The sequence below is a fragment of the Marmota monax genome, unplaced genomic scaffold, assembly GCF_021218885.2.
Source record: "Marmota monax isolate L192 unplaced genomic scaffold, Marmota_monax_Labrador192_F-V1.1 WCK01_AAM20220418_F8-fsc00034, whole genome shotgun sequence".
NCBI classification, from domain to species: Eukaryota; Metazoa; Chordata; class Mammalia; order Rodentia; family Sciuridae; genus Marmota; species Marmota monax.
In genome coordinates, this window is record NW_026693934.1 from 11,045,225 (window position 1) to 11,069,024 (window position 23,800).

Below are 23,800 nucleotides of genomic sequence, written 5' to 3' on the forward strand. Positions count from 1 at the left end.
CCCATGAAGTCTTCTCTAAATGTAAAGAACACTCCATGAAATTAACCTGCAGAAGGATTCCAAACATTCCAGCCAACTCCTTTGTCCTAGGGCAGCAGAAAATGGGAGGCAGGACAGACTGAGGAAAGGCTACCAATTCAAGAGCTAACCCAAATCCTTAACATTTTTCCAATATCTGTTTAGCATAAACTTTGACCAATAAATAGCTTTGGCACTTTTCCAATACCTGATTAGCATAGATATTGAACAATAATCTTGGCACTTTTTCAATACCTGGTTAGCACAGATTTTGACCAATATCCTTAGCACTTTTCTGGGACTTAATTAGCATAGATATTGATCAGTTCTCTTACCCAGTAGCCATATAAACCCCAAGACTTCTACACTTAAGTGGCAACTGCTTTTGGGTTCCTTCTTGCTCTGTGGGAGCAGAGTATTGCTGCAAACCTCATCTGTCTGCCAGTGTCTCACTTGAATAAATCCTTCTCACTTGAATAATTTTGCCTGGTGTGGTAGTGCACACCTGTGATCACAGTGGCTCAGGAGGCTAAGGCAGGAGGATCCAGAGTTCAAAGTCAGCCTCAGCAACTCGGCAAGATTTGTCTTAAATATAAAAAGGGCAGGGGATATGGCTCAGTGGTAAAGTGACACTGGGTTCAATCCTTGTACCAAAATCAATCATCCAACCAATCAATCAATCAATCAATACTACCCTTACACTTACTCTTTCTTGTCCATAGATTTTATTCTTCGAATTCGCAAGACAAGAACTGGGAAAGAAGACACTGGCAGACAGGTGAGGTTTGCAGCAATACTCTAGCAGCAGAGGCTGAAAATCCAGTTTCACAGAGACAAGATATAGTCCCCAAGGGCACCCTCCTCCCACTCCCTTCAACTAGGTCCTACCTACAGTTTCTACCACTTCCCAATAGGCCATTCAGCTATGAATCCATTAATGAATCCATTGAAGAAATGAAAGCTTTGCTGACCCTCTCACTTCTCAAAAGGCCCACCTCCTAACATTGTTACACGGGGGAACAAGCACTTTAAACACATAAGGCTTTGGGGTACATTGCAGATCCAATCATAATACCAGATGACTTGAATTATCTCAATAGTGTAGAGTTATCTTATTTTTGGACAGCCAGATAATAGCCTGTGTATTTTTTTATAACTTTAATTATTTTTATGTAGTTCTGAGGATTGAACCTGCTAGGCAAGCACATTACTACTGAGCCACAACTCCAGGCCCTGGGCCACCGGTGTCCCCAATGCAGATGACCCCTAATTACCTTGCACTTTATTATTTTTGCGGTTGGTAATAATGCCACTGATTTTGTAGTTTCCTGAGCCATCATTCATGAACCCTTTAAATTTGGGTTTTTTAGTCAGGTGCAGAGGTGTACACCTGTAATCCCAGTGACTTGGGAGGCTGAGACAGGAGGATCTTGAGTTAAAACCAGCCTGAGAAACTTAGTGAGACCCTGTCTCAAAATAAAAAATTAAAAGAGCTGGCATGTATCTCAGTAATTAAGTGTCCCTGGGTTCAATCCCTGGTACCAAAAATAAATAAATTTGGTTTTTCCATAAAGAAGATTTTTTGCTTTCATTAAATTTTTCAATTGTTCACCAACTCCAATTCTGAATCAAATTAAAGCAAACTTATACTTTTGTACACAAGAGCTGTCCAGGATGTGTCTCTCCCAAACCCAGGCTAGAGATTATCTTTTGAAATGTTAAATAAACCTTGGAGAAGAGGTCAGACCTTGACAGAAAAGCTAAAAACTCCTCAAAAAACAAACAAATAACAACAACAACAAAGCCCATTCGTTAAAACTTTTTTTTTTTAAAGAGAGTGTGTGGGGGGGGGGAGAGAGAATTTTTTTAATATTTATTTTTTAGTTCTGGGCGGACACAACATCTTTGTTTGTATGTGGTGCTGAGGGATCGAACCCAGGCCGCACGCACGCCAGGCGACCACGCTACCGCTTGAGCCACATCCCCAGCCCCATTAAAACATTTGATGATATTAATTAATTCAAGTGAAGACCCTTGGGAGATATTAGTGTGATCTAACCTTATTGAAAAGTTTACTGTTCTTGGACAACCTAGGACAGATGTTTTGAGAAAATAGCAGAGTCATTTAATCAGACACAAGCACTCACATTTGGGAATTGTCAGTCTTCAACTTAAATTGTTCCTTACAAAGAGGTGAATTGTTTTTTTCATTTTCTTTCTTTTTTTTGAGACCTAGTTCTGAGGCCCTTACTCTTGGCAAAACTCAAACACATGGCCACAGATAAACATGCTCAAGCGGTAGCGCGCTCGCCTGGCATGCATGTGGCCAGGGTTCCATCCTCAGCACCACATACAAAGATGTTGTGTCCACCGAAAACTAAAAACATAAATATTTTAAAATCCCCCCCCTCTCTCCCCCCCCCCTTAAAAAAAAACAAACATGCTGCCTAAAGGATATGGAAGATAACATCCCCACAGATAGCCACCCCCACCCCTGCAGGAAGAAAGGAGGACAGTGTGACCAGGGAGGAGGGAAGCAGGAGAGAAGGCAAAATTAATCCTATCCAATACAGGAAGGGAGAAGGCAAATACTGAGCACTGGGCCTTTGACTTTCACCCTTTCCCATTGTCCAAGAGTCCTAGAATGAGAAAAGCAAATAGGGAAGCTCTGGGTAACAGTAGATCCTGGAGGAAGAAGATAAGCAATAAGCACGCTGGGGGCTGGGGATGTGGCTCAAGCAGTAGCGCGCTCGCCTGGCATGCATGCGGCCCCAGTTGGATCCTCAGCACCACATACAAACAAAGATGTTGTGTCCGCAGAGAACTAAATAAATAAATAAATATTAAAATTCTAAAAATAAATAAATAAATAAATAAGCACGCTGTTCTGGGTTTTCATCCCTTCCCAGTAACAATGAGTTTTGTAATTTTACAACCTTTTCCTAACTTCCCAAACTGGCACATTCTATTTAAGTCTCCAATAATGAATTGTAATCTATAAAACACAAGCCCCTTCTACCCCGAAAATGAATCCCTCCAATGCCTGACTGATTGACTCCGCGACTTAATAAATGGCATCGCTGAATCTGTTGAGGTCTGCTCCTGTCTTGGTTATTTGTGCTTATACTGCCAGGGTTAGATGATAATTTTGGAAACAGACAACAAGAAGCTGGTTAAACTGTTAAACCACCATGCAAAGAAAAGACCACTGACTCCAATTTTGAATCAAATTAAAGCAAACTTATACTTGTGTACACAAGAGTTACCCAGGACTGTCATTCTTGAGACAGTCCAGGCTAGAGATTGTCTTTTGAAATGTTAAATAAACCTTGAAGAAGAGGTCAGTGGCTGAGATTCTTATAGGAGTGAGGGAAGGCGAGGTGCTTTAAAGCTGCTTCCAAATCAATTTAGGGCCTATGACCTTACTGGCTTTGAAATACTATTTACTGAATTGGTTGAAAGATTTGACTCTAGCTGGGCACGTGACACATGCCTGTAATCCCAGGCCTTGGGAGGCTGAGGCAGGATGATTGCAAGTTCAAAGTCAGCCTCAGCATTTGCAAGGCACTAAGCAACTGAGACCCTGTCTCTAAATAAAATACAAAATTGGGCTGGGGATGTGACTCAGTGGTGGAGTGCCCCTAAGTTCGATTCCTGGTAACACCCCCCCAGCCCACCAAAAAAAAGATTTGACTCTGAACCAATACTGAACAAATAAAACTGTCCTGAAGAACATAATACAACTCCCTTCACTATACATACTGCTTCTGTAATGCCAGATTCGTGGAACCCCAATAGACCTCCAGGAGCCAAATCTGAAGCAATCACACAAGAGTCTTTATGGCAAGCTCAAGCCTGGACTCACAACTGTTCCCAATGTAGCGGTCCCAAGGAGTGAGTCCCGGTCCTTTGTTCAGTGAGATTTTATAGGTTTTTGGGGATACTCTATGTGTCACAACATCACACAGCAAATCATTCCATACCGTGGGAAAATCAGACAACACTTAACATTGATTATTAGCACATTCACTGGCGGGAACAAGTTGGGTAAGGGTGATTGGTTAGTACAAGAGCTGATTGGTTTAAGCCACGAGGGGTGTACCTGCTAATCTACATGGTTTCTCAACATGTTATCAATCACCATAAACTACTGGGGGGGTCATCTGGCATCCCAGGTATTTTCCCTGTCTCATGCTGATTGATGGTTGCTAGGGGGTTGCTATGGGTCCTCACCTAGCCTTACAGAGTCAGGGACACCTGTCTCTCCTGTTATTTCAGACAAACAACTCAGCAAGGTGGGTATGTGCCTAGGAGTGCTTTGTAGGTTTTTCCAAGGACAAGGGTCACGCCCACTTCTTTGGGCAGGCTTTGAGGTAGAAGCTGTTTTCAAAAATGGAGTCACATCAGTTTTTCACTTCTACAGTGACCCTTGATTTCAAATTTAACTACTGAGGGTTCTGGGAGTCTAGCTCAGTGGTAGAGCTCTTGCCTAGCACGTGAGAAGCCCTGGATTTCATTCCTAGCATTCTCCACCAAAAACAAACAAACACAGAATTTATGTGTGGAGGGAGGAGGGAGGTCTCAAATGTTCAATCATTCAAGTCCTTACTGCCAATGACACTCCTCCGCCTTGCACCCACAGTATGGTTGACTATTCATTGATCCTCCTTGGCTCCCAAAGAAATAATTCAGGGCACTGACAACTTGAATCTGATAGCAGTCTGATAGAACTAAACTCAAATCTTTTTTTTTTTTTTAATAACCTGGGGTGCTCAACCACTAAACCACATCCCCAGCCATTTTATATATTTTATTTAGATATGGGGTCTCACTTGAGTTGCTTAGGGCCTAAGTTGCTGAGGCTGATTCTCCTACCTCAGCCTCCTGAGCTGCTGGTATTATAGGCATACGCTACTGGGCCTGGCCTAAACTCAAATCTTGGTCCTTCCACATAAGACACAGACAAGTATTGCTACTCTAATTTCCCACTTTTTTTTTATTTTTTAATATTTATTTTTTAGCTTTCAGCGGACACAACATCTTTTATTTTATGTGGTGCTGAGGATCGAACCTAGCGCCCTGTGCATGCCAGGCAATCGCGTTACCGCTTGAGCCACATCCACAGCCCCTAATTTTCCACTTTTAACTGCTGTGAATCTTGACAGTAGCCTTCTGGAAAAGCCGAGGCCCCAGCACACATTGCAATGGGTGGATGACTGTGGTCATATGAATATCATCCAGTGCTGTGTGTAGATGGGACCAATGGGTAAGTGTCAAACCTTCCAGAATCTTCTTCAGGCATGTGAAGCCCATCAAGTCAGGACAGCCTTCAAGGAAGAGGTGAGTGCAGCTAGGAGGGTGCAGTGACTCATGCCTGTAATCTCAGCTACTGGGAGGTCAAGTGGGGAGGATCACAAGTTCAACTCCAGTTTAGGCAACTGAAGAAGACCCTGACTCAAAATAAAATTTAAAGGGGACGTAGCTCAGTGGTACTGCCCTTGCTTATCATGTGCAAGACGCTGGGTTCAATCCCTAGTACTGCAAACAAACAAACAAAATGAGGTGAGTACTGAAGTAAATGGGGTATGCCCTTGAGGAGGGAGGGCTTCTCTGAGGTAGACAGGGTGGACAAGACAAGCCTTTTTAGGTCACATTGCCATAGACCATATAGGCCTTATGAGTCCAGAACTCAGGGAGGGAAGAGGGCGGGGAAAAGGGGTGGAACATGAAATGAAATGAAATTCCATGCATGTGTAATTTTATCAGGATGAACCCAACTACTGTGTATAACTCTAATGTGCTTAAAAAAAAAAAAAAAGTCCAGAATTCAGCTGGACATGCTGGTAAAACTGGATTTCCAGCCTCCACTGCGGTAGTGTGCAGCAGACCACAGCTGTCTGCCATTGTCTTCTTTCTGGGTTCTTGTTTTGTGAATTCAGACAACGAAATCCACTGACAAGAAAAGTGAGAGTAGGACATGTCTGAAACCTTTCTGTCATGACTGAAAGAATTGGGGTGAAGAGGCAGGTTTCCACACCGCCTCAATTTTGGCACGGGCCTCATTATTTCACTAAGAATGAAATAATGAAAACGACATTCAGGGGCTGGGGATGTGGCTCAAGCGATAGTGCGCTCGCCTGGCATGTATGTGGCCCGGGTTCGATCCTCAGCACCACATACAAACAAAGATGTTGTGTCTGCCGAAAACTAAAAATAAATATTAAAATTCTCAAAAAAAAAAGAAAATGACATTCAAAGACACTGGAACATTTTACCTTAATGATTGATTACAACTGTTATGTACATGATGCTTTCTGCTTGATGTTACAGAGCTTCTCCAGCATAGTTCCTCTCCAGATCATCCTGGCCTTCACCCACCTACACTAACTAGAAGCAACCCTTTATTAGTCTGTTTTTTTATTTTTAATTTTTATTTATTTATTTATTTTTAGTTATTGGCGGGCACAACATCTTTGTTTGTATGTGGTGCTGAGGTTCCAACCCGGGCCGCATGCATGCCAGGCAAGCGCGCTACCGCTTGAGCCACATCCCCAGCCCTTATTTTTAATTTTTAAAATACTTTTTAGATGTAGTTGGACCCGATATCTTTATTTTATTTATTTATTTTTATGTGGTGCTGAGAATCAAACCCAGCACCTCCCAAGTGCTAGGAGAGCACTCTACCGCTGAGCCACAGCCCCAACCCCTAGTCTGTTTTTCATTACTAAAATGACATACCTGAGGATGTTACAGAGCTAGGCCTTCTGAGAAACTGAGGCACATTGAAGACCTCCCCTTCAAGCCCTGATTCTTTTCTTCCTTCCTTTTTTTTTGGTACCTGGAATTGAACCCAGGGGCACTTGACCACTAAGCCACATCCCCAGCCTTATTTTGTATTTTATTTAGAGACAGGGTCTCACTGGGTTGCTTAGTGCCTCGCTCTTGCTGAGGTTGGCTTTGAACTCAAGATACTCCTGTCTCAGCCTCCCAAGCCACTGGAATTACAAGCATGTGCCACTGTGCCTGGTGAAATCTCGATTCTTGTAATCAAGTCAGAAAGATTTCAGACATGTTGCTGAGAATAATAGGAGTGAGTTTATTGAAAAGATAGGGAAAAGGAAAAGGGAATACTCTCAAAGGAGAGAGTTCGTCCTCTCAGAGAGGAGAGGGACAATTTGCCTCTCCTGCACTCCACTTTTATTGGGGATCCCAGAGAAGTTTAGAGTCCCACTGAGGTCCACCTCTGACTTTTGACTGACAGTAGGGTGACATCAGACTTTCAAGTCCCCACAGTCATGGCAACTCTAGGTCACCTTGGCCCATGGTGATGGGTTCTAATTGGATTCTTTTTTTCTTTTGGTACCAGGGACTGAACTCAGGGGCACTCAACCACTGAGCCACATCCCCAGCCCTATTTTGTATTTTATTAAGACACAGGGTCTCACTGAGTTACTTAGCACCTAGCTTTTGCTGAGGCTGGCTTTTAACTGCAGATCTTCCTGCCTCAGCCTCCCCCACTGCTGGGATTACAGGAATGTTTACCACATCTGGCTAAATGGATTCTTTTTTTTTTTTAATTTTTAAATTTTTATTTTTTTATTTATATATGACAGCAGAATTCTTATTACATATATTGAACACAATTTTTCATATCTCTGGTTATACATAGTATATTCACACCAATTCGTGTCTTCATACCTGTACTTTGGATAATAATGATCATCACATTCCACCATTATGGATAATTGGATTCTTTTTTTTTTTTTTTAGTAGTTGTAGTTGAACACAATAACTTTATTTTATTTATATGTGGTGCTGAGGATCGAACCCAGGACCTTGCACATGCCAGGCGAGCACTCTACCACTGAGCCATAACCCCAGCCCCCTAATTGGATTCTTAATCATACATTCTTACAGATTTTAAGGTTAGGAGGAACTCCTTATCTCTCAGAGTTTCAGGATCTAGTCACAAAATTCTCCATCTTCAGGGTAAATAAGGATTCCTCTTATCAACATTTTTGGCTGGGGTGGGGTGGCTCAGGTGTCTGAGGCAGGAGGATCACAGGTTTATGGTCAGCCTTAGCAACAGCGAGGCAGTGGGCAACTCAGAACTTGTCTCCAAATAAAACACACAAAAAAAGGACAGGGGATGTGGCTCAGTCATTGAGTTCCCCTGAGTTCAAGCCCCGGTACCCCCAAAAAACAAAACACCTCCCCCCCAAAAACCTCATTATTTTGGGCTTGCAATGAACAGGTAGTTGTTTGCTGAGGAATGTGATACATCCTGTCCACTTAGGCCAGGCAAGGATGCAGGTAAATTGCTTGTTGGAAAAGAAAGCATGTGGGGGTTGGCACAGTGGGTCCATTTTATAAAATTATTCTCTTAATCTTGTGTTCCCACCGTCCTCATCTATCTTTTCCCTAACAGGGCTAGGAATTTTATAAGAAAAAAAGAGGTTTATTTAGCTCATAGTTCTGGAGTTCAAGGGCACAGCATTAGCATATGTCATCATGGCAAGAGCATGTATAAGAGAGAAACATCACATGGCAAGACAGAAAGCCACAGAGAGATAGGGTCTCAGGAAACTAGTTAATCCCTTCTAAGGATAACCTTCTCCATGACCTAAGGACATCCTACTAGGCCCCACAGCCTCTTACACTAGTGGACTGGGGACCAAGCTTCCAACACATGAGCCTTTGGACAACACACTTAAACTATATCCAAACCACATCAGCCTTTCTCTTGATCTTTCCATGGCACTTTCTTTGACTTTCATATTATTTACCAGAACTCGAATCAACTAATCTCAATGAGTTCCTTGAGGGACAGATCTTTGCCAGGTCTTTTCAACACCAGGGTCTTGTACAAAGTCATTCATAACAAATTCCTGAATAAAAATGTTGGGGACAATCCAACCTGTGACATATCACTGTATTTGTAACTCTCCTTTCTTCTTTTTGCACCTATTGACTTTTCTCTCCTGCTCTGTGAGTGTGTAAAGAAATTAAGAGTTGGATACCCAGGTACCCCTTGGGCCAGCACAGTGCAAGGTCCAACAATTAGTAGGTGCTTTGTAAAGGTCTGTGGGAGTGACAAAGGGAAAGTAAGTTTGCCAAGGAGTTCCAGCTTCACTTCTGTCAATCAGCTGCAGCATAACTAAGGATTACTTCCCAGGACTCTGTACCGCAGCTCTGATAAACTGTGCAGAAAAGCACTTTGAAATAACAAATCCTGTCAATACTATATAACCAGTTGTAGTATCTTATTCTATACATACTTCTGGAAATAAAGATACACAGTAATTAATTCTGTAAGAATGATTATATTTACAAGTTAAAGGAATATCCATTCTTGTCTGATAAAACCTTAAATTTTTATTAAATCAGCAGAGTTTCCATTATGACTATCCAAATACTCTTTGTTAAAGAGCTAAGTAGTAGGCTATGATTTTTCCCCTTATTGTACAATCTTCTATTTTCTCTGGAGTTGAAGACAGCATCGTTTTTCATTTGTTTAATTTTCCACTTACCATCCAAATGTTCCAAAAGATGTGATAAAGGCGTTTCAATATTACTGTCCATGGGTTCAGAAATATCAGATTATAAGAAATCAATCAAATCTTTACAATGCTTCAGTCACAGAGCAATTCCATTGCACGCTTTCGGAGTAACCTATCCAGCATTCCACCAAAGGCAGTTCTTTAGGTCAGTCCCTTAGCGCACTCTTGCACCTCACCTAATCCTTCCCTGATCCTAGGAAGCCTAGGGATCCATCCCAAGATGGGCAGCAAGGGAGTACTGGAGAAGAAAAAGGGCAGTTTTCTCCGAACGCCAGCCGGCGCAGGACGACCCGCCACTAACCGAGAACCTCCAGTAACCAACCCTTACTTCCCTCTTCGCGCCGCCTCCTTCCGCTGCCCTTCCGGTCCCGCCCATTCCAGGCCTCGCCTCCGTCCCACCCCTTCCGGGGCGGCAGCCAGCTGCTCCACGCTTCCGCTTCCGGCGGTGTTTGTAGTAGTAAGCGGTGCGGCTATGGCGGCCGGCGGCAGTGATCCGCGGGCTGGTGACGTGGAAGAGGACGCCTCACAGCTTATCTTTCCCAAAGGTGAGGTACGGGGCTGCTTGATTCTTCCTGCCACTTCACGTGGTCGCCACAGGCCTGGGGTTCTCAGCCTCGCCCAAGACGCCTCAGCGGATTTTGGGGGCTGGTCTCCCGGGCGACGTTGAACGATGAACGCGGACTCCGACCCTTGAGGGTCCCCCAGAGCACGGATGATTCTGGTCTGCCTTTTGCATTGTGCCTTCTGGAGAGGGCCGCTCCCCGATCCTTGGAGTCCTTGGCGGCCTCTTGTTACCTTTTTTTTTGATACTAGGTATTGGACCCAGGAGCGCTCAGCACTGAACCACATCCCCGGCCCCCTTTTTATGCTTTATTTTGATTTTGGGGCCTCGCTGAGTGGCTGAGTGGCTGAGTGAGGCCTCGAACTTGCGGTCCTTTGTCACAGCCTTTCGAGTTGTGGAATTACAGACGCTAATCGCCGCCGAGCATTAAGTGGTAGTTTTATCTGTGAACTCCCTCCAAAGTGCTGGTAGACACAGCCGCACACCAAAGTGGTCAGGGCGGATTTTTTTCTTTTACTTATTTATTTTGTGATGCTGGGAATTGAACCCAGGATTTCTCGCATACTGGCCAAGTGCGTTCATCGTTAGCCCTGGACAGGTTTTAATCCGTAATATTGCAGTAGAGAGACCTGTGAAGATTGCACAGGACTTCTGGGCCTTTTAAAGGGAGAGTGAAGGTATAGGAAGGGGATGAGCAGAGTCAGGGAAGTAAAACATGACAAAACGGGGAAGGAGAAGGCTGTTCCTTGTGAAACCCTCCTGGGCTTGTTAACTGGCATAGGCTCCTACCCCTCCAAGAGACTCAGACATAATCTTATCTTCAGATGTCCGCTGAAACAAACTAAAATAATAATAGTGCACCTAATAGTGCACCTGCCTAGCATGTGCATGGCCCTGGGCTCAATCCCCAGTACCTTTAAAAAAAAAATTATATGCACAATAAAAAGTGAAACTCCATATGCTTTTGACCCAGAGGAAGCTACTGTAAATAGTTAAGTGCTTATCCTTCCATACTATGAAACCTATGCTTACAGAAACATACACATAGGGGCTAGAAGTGTAACTCAAGTACTAGAGCACTTGTCTAACATGTGAGACACTAAATTTTATCTTTGACGCTGCACAAGAAAAGAAAAGAAAGAAAGAAACATACCACTTGCCCACACACAAATGGGATGGGGTTGTAGCTAAGTTGTAGAGTGCTTGCTTACTGTGTGGTTGCTAGGTTCAATCCAAAGCATTGCAACCCCCCCCACCCCCCCCCGCAAAAAAATTGCTATAGAAATTCTACAAAATTTGACTACATACTATAGAGAAATTTTATTTTTTTAAATTTATTTTTGTGGTACCTGGGATTGAATCCAGGGATGCTCTACCACTATGTTACATTCCCTTCCCTTATCATTTTTTATTTTGAGATAGGGTCAAAGACCTCAAACATGTAAGTCCTCCTGCCTCAGCCTTCTGAGTAGCTGGGATTACACGTGTGTACTATAACACCCAGATCTATCTACTTATTTTAAAGGGAAAACAGTTCCTATAGAATGGAGGTTCAGTTCTTCCATGGGACAAAATCATAGACATTTTTGGTGAGATGGAAATAGGTGCTTAGTTTTTAAGGTATAATAACTAAAAAGAAGATGGTTTTCCTAATTCCATGGTAAAGTTTTTTTTAAATATTATATATATATATGTGTGTGTGTGTGTGTGTATATATATATATATATATATATAAACTTAGTTTTTTAATTTGGTTTCTTTTTTGGTTTCTTTTTACATTCTGAAGATTTTTTTTAACTTTTTTTTTTCTTTCTTATTTTTTTTTTAGTTTTCGGCGGACACAGCATCTTTGTTTGTATGTGGTGCTGAGGATTGAACCCGGGCCACACGCATGCCAGGCTAGCGTGCTACCTCTTGAGCCACATCCCCAGCCCCTGAAGATATTTGTTTTTGATTAACTTAAATAACATCTGATACACATGATTTATTGAGTTGGATATAATTAGATCTTAGTTCCATCAGTTAACAGTTTCAGAGTTCTCACTAACTGTTAATCTTCTCAGCTGATATAGGCATATAAAATGTTTATTATGTATTATGTATATTCTTACATAGAGAAATAGGAATAACAGTAAGTACTAAAGAAAATAAGGAAACCTTTACTGTAGAATGTAAATAAGTGTGTGATATTTTATTGTGGGATTGTAAGAGTAGATAAGATCACAAAGGTGAATACTGTCAGTAGTAGCTTTCAGATATATTTGCCTCCAAATAAAATCTTCCTTTATGTGTACACAATTAGCAATAACTGTGTTGAAATTAGGAAATGAGCCTTCCCCCCCCCCAAAAAAAAAATAATTATATGGCCCTAGTCTCTCCCTCCCCCATCTAAAGAAATCCTCTAAACCATTTTGTACCAGAGTGAAAAATATGCAGCATAAGAAGACCATTTATGGCTGGGTGCAGTGTCGTATGCCTGTAATTACAGTGGCTCAGAAGGCTTAGGCGGGAGGATCACAAGTTCAAAGCCAGCCTCAGTAATTTAGTGAGGCCCTAAGCGACTCAGTGAGACCCTGTCTCTAAATAAAATATAAAATGGGTTCAATCCCTGAAGAGACACACACACACACACATTCAAGACCATCCTTGGGCAGGAGAATCAGAAGTTTGGGGCCAAGCTACGGCAATCTAGTGAGACCCTGTCTCAAAATAAAAATAAAATTTTCTGGGGCTGGGGTTGTAGCTTAGTAGTCGATCACTTGCCTTGCATGTATGAGGCTCTGGATTTGAATCTCAGCACCACATAAAACTAAATAAAGATATTGTGTCCATCTTCAACTAAAAATAAAATATGCTGCCTTGTCTTGTTTTGGGGGAGCAGGTTGTGGCAGGTGTTATGTCAGTTGTCCCTCTCACTTCAGTTTTGAGGTCTTAGAGTCCTGATTTGATATCTTCTCCCCTAATTGCCTGAAGCATTATTTTCTTCACCTGAACTTATACCCCAGATGGTTGAAGCTGAGAAGTAAATTTTCATAATAGGTAGTGTGGGGATATCTCCTGTAATAGGCTAAGGGACTGGAAAAGATTATGATGTACTGAAGGTTTTTTTTGTTTTTTTTTCCAAACTTTGCTGCCGTCAGGTGGGAAATATCTTTTTACTTATTATATTTGGCAGCACTAAGTGCCTTTTTAATAAAAATACTGTTTCCTCCTCAAAAAATGGGAAGGCTTAACTCTGATGGAGATATTAGTGATTTCTCTATTAGTAAGCACACCCATATCACCTTTAAATTCCATAGATTTTTCTTGCTGTTGCATCCTCTTAGGATCATAAACATGAATTCATGTTTGCAAATGGTTCCTACGTTGGAAGAAATCACTAGAAAGGGAAAGAAAGGCAGACAAAACCCAGCTCTAATACTTTGAGATAAGTATGAGGAACATTGTCACAGAAATGATTTTCCCAAGGGGATAGTGGCATTTTTTAATAGTGTTATTCTGAAAATATAGCTTGCTGTGTGTGTGTGTGTGTGTGTGTGTGTGTGTGTGGTACTGGGGATTGAACCCAGAGGTGCTTTACCACTGAGTACATCCACAGAATGGATGGATGAATGGATGGTGCTGGTGATTGAACCCAGGGCCTTGTGCATGCAAGGCACAATCTTTATTTATTTATTTATTTTGGAACTGGGGATTGAATTCAGTGACACTCAACCACTGAGCCACATTCCCATCCCTATTTTGTATTTTATTTAGTCACAGGATCTCCCTGAGTTGCTTAGTGCCTCACCATTGCTGAGGCTGGCTTTGAACTCTAGATCCTCCTGTTTCAGCCTCCCTAGCTGCTGGGATTACAGGCAAGGGCAACCGTGCCCAGCCACAATTTTTATTATTTTTGAGACAGGGTCTTGCTAAGTTGCTAATGGTCTATCTTAAGTTGCCAAGAATAGCCTTGAACTAGCCTACTGCCTTAGCCTCCTGAGTTGCTGGTATTACAGACATGTGCCACTGTGACCCACATGGTTGCTATGTATTATAGAAAGTAGTCATAGGTTTCTTTTTAAGCCCTGTTTTTTTGGGGTTGGGGGGTGGGGGCAGGTATCAGGGATTGAATTCAGGGGTATTTGACCAATGAGCCAAATCCCCAGCCCTATTTTGTATTTCATTTAGAGACAGGGTCTCACTGAGTTGCCTAGTGCCTAGCTTTTTGCTGAGGCTGGCTTTGAACTCTTGATCCTTCTGCTTCTGCCTCTCAAGCCACTGAGATTACAGGTGTGTGCCACTGCGCCCAGCCCACCTTGTCATTTCTTAACATGTAACATTTCTTAAAATTGAGAGTACAGTGTTAGCATTGTAGAACTATAAAGACTATGACTTTTGGGCTAGGATGTGGCTCAAGCGGTAGCGCGCTCGCCTGGCATGCGTGCGGCCTGGGTTCGATCCTCAGCACCACATACAAACAACGATGTGTCTGCCGAAAAAACTAAAAAATAAATATTCATATTTAAAAATTCTCTCTCTCTCTCTCTCTCTTTCTCTTTCTCTCTCTCTTAAAAAAAAAGAAATAAAACCAAAAAAAAAATACTATGACTTTTTACAGGCTAGAGAGAAATAATTTTTTTAAATGTTTTATTTTGAGACAGGGTTTTGCTAAGTTGCTCAGGTTCTCACTAAATTGCTGAGGCAGGTCTTGAATTTGTGATCCTCCTGTCTCAGCCTCCTGAGTTGCTGGGAATACAGGCATGAGACACCATGCCCAGCAAGAAATAATTCTTAATGGTCCCTGATTTTAAATCAGTAACTTGCCCAGTTAGAGTAAGGATGTATTGCTGTTTAATAGCATGTCCAGGTCAGATTCTTTGGTGTCAGAAAATGTTTAGCCCCAAATGAGCTAAATTTTGATATCACATGAATTCTACTGTTCCTGTGGTACATAAGTGTGAATGAAAATGAAGATGTTCAAATGCAAAATGAACATTTATAAGCTGGCTTTGAAGGAATATTTTCAGCTGACTTTTATGCTTTTCACAAATAGAGTTTGAAACAGCAGAGACTCTTCTAAATTCAGAAGTTCATATGCTTCTGGAGCATCGAAAGCAACAAAATGAGAGTGCAGAGGATGAGCAGGAACTCTCAGGAGTCTTCATGAAAACTTTAAACTACACTTCCCGTTTCAGTCATTTCAAAAATAGAGAGACCATTGCAAGTGTCCGTAGGTGAGTGCTAAAAGAAAGTTTGTTAATTCAGACTACTGGACATCTGCAGGTAGAATGCCATCCCCACCTCTTTTTATTGGTACTGGGGATTGAACCCATGAATGCTTCACCACTGAGCTCTACCTCCTCTATCTGCATCCCTTTTTATTTTTATTTTTTTAAAACAGGGATCTTACTAAGTTGCTTAGAGACTTGCTAAATTGCTGAGGTTGGCCTCCAACTTGATCCTCCTGTCTAAGCCTCCTGGCTTGCTGAGATTACAGCTGTATACCACCTCACGGCCTCTTCCTCCCTTTCCCAGACACTTGTGAGTTTAATGTAAATAAAATAATGTCTGACAAAAATTTATAAATTAAGCTGGGAATCTAGGTCAGAGACAAAGCACTTGACTAGCATGTTGGAGCCCTAGGTTTGATCCACAGCACTCCCCGCAGTTTTTCTTTTTTCTTTCTTTTTATTTGATTCTAGGGATTGAACTCAGGGACTCTTGGCCACTGAGCCACATCCCCAGCCCTATTTTGTATTTTATTAAGAAACAGGATCTCACTGAGTTGCTTAGTGCCTCACTTTTTCTGAGGCTGGCTTTGAACTCACAATCCTCCTGCCTTTGCCTCCTGATCTGCTGGGATTATAGGTGTGAGCCACTGCACCCAGCCCCTTTTTGTTTTTCATTTTGAAATAAGGTCTCACTAAGTTGCTGAGGTTACACTCGAACTTGGTGATCCTCCTGCTTCAGGTTCCCAAGCCACTGCATCCAGACAAAAAAAAAAAAAATTTAAGTTGTTTATAAGACCAAAATTCCCTTTGGCCACTTTTTATTTATTTATTTATTTACTTGTTTTTGTTCCAGGGATTGGACCCAGGGGCGTTTAACCATGGAACCACCTCCCTAGCCTTTTTTATTTTGTGTTTTGAGACAGGGTCTCGCTAAGTTGCTTAGGGCCTTCCTAAGTTGCTGATGCTGGCTATAAACTTGGGATACTCCTTCCTCGGCCTCCTGTCATTGGGATTACAGGCATGTGCCACCATGCCTGGTCCCTTTGGCCAGTTTTGTTTTGCTTTGTTTTGGATGCTGGGGGTTGAACCCAGGGCCTCTAGCATGTTAAACACATGGTATAACATTGAGGTCTACCACTGAACGACACTGTCCACTCTTAGAACTATGTTTTTGAACTTTATTTAGGTTTTTTTGTTTTTTTTTTTCAATGTGTTGCTGAGGATTGAACCACCTAGTGCTACACACGTGCTAGGCAAGTGCCTTACCATGGAGCCAGAACCCCAGACCCCTTAGAACTATCTTTAATGACCAAAGATAACAACCTAAAGATTCAGCAGTAATTAAATATACTGTGGTAATTCCATTTGGAAGAGGCTTATAATTAAAAATGTAGTTAAAAATGAAACTAGCAGACGTTCATACGTTCAGTATACAGAAAATGGTGAAAAAACTTAAGACATAATTTGAGGGCTGGGGTGTGGCCTAGGGGTAGAGTGCTTGCCTAACATGAGTGAGGCTCTGGGTTCAATTCCCAGTACTGCAAAAAACCACTAAGGAGTGGTAGTATATTTTATTGGGCATGTGACATACGCCTATAATCCCAGCAGTTTGGGAGACTAAGGCAGGAGGATTGCAAATTCCAGTCAAACCTCAGCTAGAGATATATTTCAGTGGTTAAGTACCGTTGGGTTGGATCTCCAGTACCAATAATAAATAAATAGAACAAAGAACAAAAGGATACCCACACAGAAATCAATTAGATGCACAAAGAAGTATGCATTTGAGGATGTTTCTGAGAAAGAAAAAAACAAATCCTTTTTTCCTATTGACATAGTCACTTGGCACAACACATCTGACACCTGATATATGAGGAGTTTTCCCCCTCATACCAAGCAGTTCATTACCAGCTGTTATTCAGTTCTATTCTGACATTCTTCTTGGAGAGTGTCAGACCTCACAGGTTAAGAACTTGGTGCCTCAAGACTGCCCCCTATTTGAGATATAAATTACAAATCTCAGATTGTGACTTGAACTTCTTACCCACTTCCTTTTCCTTGGTGGTTCTAGTGACCCCTTCCTTAAATTAGATTTCTTTGTTAAAAACAGCCTGTTGAACTCAGGCAGACAGCTTCAACAATCAGGTGAAGAAAAACATAGGACAAGGTTCTGAAAGGTCCTGAGCATAGGATCTTCTGTCTCCTTGGAGTTGAGATGTGATATCCTCCCATGGAGCCAGAACATAGCCAGAACATGGCTATGTTTTTATTCACCAACATGGAAACTCTGAACCCTGTTCTTTCTGGTTTTTATGGAGGCTTCATTATGTAGGCATGATTGGTCACAACATTATGCATTGGTGATCAGCTCAACTTTCAGCCCCTCTCCCTTAGACAGTGAGGAGGGTAGGAGGGCCTGAAAATTCTAACCCTTTAATCACATGGTTGACTCCTTGGGTCCCATGGAGCCCACCGATATTTGCCTTACTAGAATACCGTTTATATTCAAAAACAGAAAAAAATGGGGTTTGGAGATAAAGGGCAGTAGTTGAGCTTTGCACACATAAAGCCATGTATGACCTTCCTTTTTTCTGTTGATCATTCTTTTTTTTTTTTTTTTTTTTATTTCCTTTCCTGTGATTAGCTTGCTGCTCCAGAAAAAGCTACATAAGTTTGAGTTGGCTTGTTTGGCCAACCTTTGCCCAGAGACTGCTGAGGAGTCCAAGGCTCTGATTCCAAGGTTAGTACCAGTTGAGATAAAATATGTGTGTTTTGGATAAATTCCCACAAATAGAATTACTGTGTCTAAAAGGTATATGATTGGGACTGGGATTGTGGCTCAGAGGTAGAGCGCTCGCCTAGCAAGCGTGAGGCACTGGGTTCGATCCTTAGCACCACATAAATATAAAATAAAGACATTGTGTCCACCTATAACTAAAAATTAATTAAAAAAAATAAAAGGTGTATGATTGAACTCAGGGGCACTCAACCATATCCTTAGTCCTATTTTGTATTTTTATTTAGGAACAGAGTTCGCTGAGTTGCTTAACACCTCACAGTTGCTGAGGCTGGCTTTGAACTCACAATCATCCTATCCTGCTTCAGCCTCTTGAGCTGCTGGGATTATAGTCATGTGCCATTGCACAGGAGTACCTTTTAACAGTATATGAGAGAATGATGGTTCTATAGGTGCTAGTAAGAATACGGAATAGCTGAAACTCATATATTAATACTAGTGTTGCAAATTAGTAAAATTACTGTGGAAAGCAATTTGATTGCATCTAGTAAAGTTAAAGATGATTGTATATTCTGACCCAAAAGGCCATTCCTGAGTACATGTCCTAAAGACATACCACACACGTTTAGGAGATATGTATTCCAGTGTTTATTGCTGATGATAGCACAGATTGGACAACAACAGATCAATCAACAAGAGTGTGGGTAAATGAATCATTTTATGGTCGTATAATGTTTATTATACAGCAATGAAAAAAATGAACTAGAACATCATGAAATAACATCAACACATGCCAGAATGAATTTGGAAGAAGAAATTGCAAAAGAATATGTATAGTATAATGCCATTTCTTTGTGTGTGGTGCTGGGTATTAAACCCAGGGCCTTGTGCATGTGAGGCAAGCACTGTACCAACTGAGATATATCCCCAGCCCCATTATTAACTTTATTTTTTAAGTTATAGTTGGACACAATACCTTTTTAGTTATTTTTCTTATGTGGTGCTGAGGATTGAGCCCAGGGCCTTGCTCGTGCTGGGTGAGTTTTCTACCACTTAGCCACAACCCCAGCCCCCTTTATTAACTTTTTAATATCAGAAAAACAAAGCTCTTAAAGTTCTGTTTAGAGCATATATACCAGTGCTTTGGCCATTTAAGTTTAAGGCCCTTTGTCATAAAATGTGGTTTTAAACATTATTCAAATTGCATTTATAATCCTATGACTTCCCTAAAAATACATAACAAGAATGTAGTAAAATTAGCAAATACTAAACTACATTGATAATTCATTATATTTAGTTTGTGGTTTTTAGAAACAGTACACACACCTAAGTTGATATCCTGGCTTCTTAGTTGCAGTGCGCAGTGCAACAAAACACAAAATATATCCCATTTTTTTATGCTTTCAGACAGGTTCTTGCTGAGTTCCTTAGGGTTTCACTAAGTTACTGAATTTGCAATACTCCTACCTCAACCCCCCAACTTGCTTAGATTACAGCATGTACCACCATGCTGGCCCAGAGCCATTTATTACAAAGTTTAAAAACAAGACTGTGTAGCTCACTGGCAGAGTAGGAGCTCAATTCCGAGGACCAGAAAAAATAATAATTTTAAGTAATAAAATAAAGTTTAAAAACATAAACTTTGAAAACCTAAGCTGTATATCACTTAGGGATACATATAGTATATGTATAGTAAAAAATATGTATGGAAATGATAAATTTAGGACAGTGATTTTTTTCTGGGGAAGGAAGGGGAGAAGTATTGGGATGGGCCCTCAATTTTTCTATTATAGTTATGAAAGGTAAATCAAGTATGTCTAATTGTTAAGGCTTTTAAAAATATCTTTTTATGGATTTGAAATATTTTGTAATGTTCGTACAAGAAAAAGCAAAAAAGAAATACAATAGAAAGGTAAAGGTACAGGAGATATGGGTAAGCAATTTTGGGAGATGAACATGCCCAAATAACAGTGGGAAGGCTGGGGTTGTGGCTCAGTGGTAGAGCGCTTGTCTAGCATGTGTGATGCCCTGGGTTTATTCTTAAGTATCGCATGAAGATAAATAAATAAAGGTATTGTGTCCATCTACAACTAAAAATATTTTAAACAATAAAATAAGAGTGGGGAAATTGTCAATTGCTGAGACACTCATGTCTTTTCCTTCTCTTGCAGCCTGGAGGGGCGATTTGAAGATGAGGAACTACAGCAGATTCTTGATGATATCCAGACAAAGCGCAGTTTCCAGTATTAATCTCCAAACTTCACTCAGCTTCTTGGGGGACTCATGTCCCCAGCACACCACCACCCTCTCAGGGGCTGGGGCCTTGCAGAAGCTATTGCAAAAGACATTTGGAATTCTTCAAGAAGAGAGTCCATCTTGGTGTGGGTTTAGGTTGCTGTTTCCAATGTGACTGTTAGACCATAATGACCGTATAATTTTAGAGCAGCCTTGCAGTGACTGCCTAAACATGCTGCTGAGAAGGGTGAGGTGGGGTATTATATAAGCCATGCTGTTGACTATCTCATACTGTGGATTTTGGACCCCACATTTATTTTTTATTCATAACATTTCATATTTTAATTTCAAAGTGTTTGTAGTTTTTGACTAAAGTAGAACATAGAAAACTTTTATAGGGAAAGAATAGTCTTACCTAGGTGCAAAAGAAAGATTTAAGCCAGACAAATGTCAATGTTTCAAATTATTAAAGAAAGGGTGAGAGAAGCTGGGTGTGGTGGTGCACACCAGAAGGATCGCGAGTTCAAAGCCAGCGTCAGCAATGGTGAGGCGCTAAGGAACTCAGTGAGACCATGTCTCTAAATAAAATACAAAATAGGGCTGGGGATGTGGCTTAGTGGTTGAGGGCTCCTGAGCTCAAACCCTGGTACAACCCCCCCATCCCCCCGCAAAAAAAAAATTAAAAAGAGGGAGTGCTAATAACTGTGAGAGTCTTGGCATCCTTGTACATAACCCAGGAAACAGGAAGGAAGCATGTCATGGGATGCAGTTACACCTGCTTGAGTATCACTGTGCCCTTTAGCATGGAGGTAGACAGGCATTTTGCCTATTTTTCTTTGGGTGGTGTTGCAGAACATGGATTTGTAGCAGCCCCACAGAACTCATTTTAAGATTTTTTCTTCATTTGGGCACTGTGACACACACCTGTATTTCCAGTCACTTGGCAATGTACCAAGACCTTGTCTCAAGAGAAACTGGGGGATAGGATGTAGCTCAGTGGTAGAGCGCTCACCTACATGTGAAAGTCCCTGGATTCCATCCCAGCACAGCAAAAGTAAACTTTCATATGTATGACTTGAAGGTCTGAACTCTCTGAAGTCTTTTTCTTTTAGGGAGCATCCATTCCATACCTCTCCCTTGCTACTTAACAGGCCAGGGTTGATTTGAATGGAAGGATTACGAGCCTTCCTGAGCCACTGCAGTGAAATCTCTCAACTTGAGGCCAGTAGTGAACATGGATAGCTAAACATTTTAGCTATGATTTTTCTGAAGGGAAATATTTGTGTTTCCTTCAAAGTTTGAATTTTTTCTTTCTGAAACTTTGTGTATGAACTCATGGGCCTAAGAACAAGTTGGAGAAAGAAAGTTGGTTTTAAAAGTCAAGATAGTTTTGCCTGGCAAGGTGGTGCATGCCTGTAATCTCAATGACTCTGAAGGCTTAGTCAGGATGATTGCAAAATTAAGGCCAGCCTCAGCAACTTGATGAGACCCTGTCTCAATATTTTAAAAAAAGTCAGGGGTAGTTAGCTCAGTATTAGAGTACATAGCCTATGGGAGGTTCTGAGCGTAACCCCCCAATTCTGCAAAAACAACATCACTAACAAAAACCCCTACCAAGATACTACACTTGATCTTAGCCAAAAGGCCGAGAAGCGATAACCTACCAAGTCCATGGGAAATGTGAGTGGTGTAAGATTTTTTTCAGCTTTTTGTTATGAGCATTAAATCTAAAAAACAAGTGTTCCATATCTGTTTGCCCAAACAATGACAGATGTACGATGTAGTAGAGACATAGGTGGAAAGCCTAGCAATTACTCTGCACGAGTTGAGGCTTTTCATGAGGACAGAGTGGGTGAGCAAAGTCTAAAAGTACTAGAAATCTATCAAGTGGAGAAGTGGGGGAAGGACATTCTAGTTCTGTGGTGCTGGGGACAGAACTCCGGTAACCGTTTTACCATTAGGCCATATACTTTGTCCCCTAAATTTATTTTTAAAAGCTCTCCATAAGGGGTTGGGGATATAGCTCAGTTGGTAGAGGGCTTGCCTCACAAGGCCCTAGAGTCAATCCCCAGCACAAAAAACACACACACAAAAAGCTGTCCATAAAATAAGCAATTTCAACCTTGCTCTAAATCTTGCCACTTTGTTGATCAGTTTTTAAAAATTTCATGATTTTTAAGGTTTTAAAATTTTACATGATAAGTCTTTATCTTCTATTTCACCTATCACCGCTGTTCTAAAAAGTATTGTTTTTCAGCTGGCCTTCGTGATGGATTCCTGTAATCCCAGAGGCTTAGGCAGGGGGATCATGAGTTCAAAGCCATGGAATGGAAGCCTCAGCGACTTGGCAAGACCCTGTCCCTGTGTCTAAATAATATCAAAAAAAGGTTGGGGATGTGGCTCTGTTGTTAAGTGCCCTGGGTTCTATCCCTGGTAGCAAAAAAAAAACATTGTTTTTCAAATATCATTACTTACTGTTACCTCTGAATAAGAAATGTTAGAAGCTTGCATTAACAAGGACAATGCACTTAATGACATAGGTGGCCACAGACTGGTGTTTATATGGCTGAGGAGATAGGCCAGTCTTGAATTTACAAGAACATCAGTCAATAAATTTCAAAGTATTCTCTGGCCCACATATATTAGAATAACAAATATTATAAAATTGGGAACTTTAGGGTACAGGGTTATGTCTCAGTGGTAGAGTGCTTTCCTATGAGTGAAGCACTGAGTTCGATTCTCAGCACCACATATAAATCAATAAAATAAAGGTCCATCAACAACTTAAAAAATATTTTTTTAAAAAAGTGGGAGTTTTAAAAGGTAAAGCATTGGGCTGGGATTTGGCTCAGTAGCAGAGCGCTTGCCTAGCTGGGTTTGATTCTCAGCACTGCATATAAATAAATTCTATTGACAACTAAAAAATAATTTAAGAAAAGGTAAATAATGTTTTTAAAATTCAATAAAAAATTATTAGTGTGCTGAGAAGGAGAAAAGTTAGGAAAAAAATTCTTTCCAAATGATTCTTTAAAATACTTTTCATAATTTTGTCTTAAGTGAATTGATAAGAGAAACAGAAAAAGAAAAAGGTCTGCATCCAGAGCTGATTCTCACTATTTCCAACAACAGAGATGATGGCATAGTAGGTTATGGACTCTTACTCACCTATGAAACAGGTAAGCTTTTTCCAAGAGATAAATGGTTCACAACCACAATATTTTGATTTGACTTCAACTGAAAATCAGATACTTAAATAAACACACAGAAGAGAGAAAAATTTGTCTATCTTAAGGGAACCTTTAAGAACTGACCTTGTCTTCCTGCTCAGGCCAGTTTACTGTAGCTTAAATGTGAAAGTGCCAAATGCCTATCTCCTTTTTCATTTATGGACATACCAACCCTGATATACCTGTGGACCTCTGCTAGGCCTGGGCTGACCTGGATAAACAGGAGCAGCAGGCCTCAGCTGCACCCAGGT

The 23,800-nt window shown here is 41.1% G+C and overlaps 1 protein-coding gene and 1 pseudogene across 1 annotated transcript; one reads left to right on the top strand and one right to left on the bottom strand.

The window, feature by feature from the left end:
* The first annotated feature begins 9,986 nt into the window (after positions 1-9,986).
* Positions 9,987-22,061, top strand: Polr2d (RNA polymerase II subunit D). The gene is made up of 4 exons (XM_046463701.2): positions 9,987-10,123; positions 15,176-15,356; positions 17,995-18,090; positions 20,259-22,061. The coding sequence occupies exons 1-4, from the start codon at positions 10,051-10,053 to the stop codon at positions 20,335-20,337; spliced, it is 429 nt and encodes a 142-aa protein (XP_046319657.1). The 5' UTR covers positions 9,987-10,050; the 3' UTR covers positions 20,338-22,061.
* On the bottom strand, positions 21,840-21,979 carry LOC124106226 (U2 spliceosomal RNA; annotated as a pseudogene).
* Positions 22,062-23,800: the final 1,739 nt, after the last annotated feature.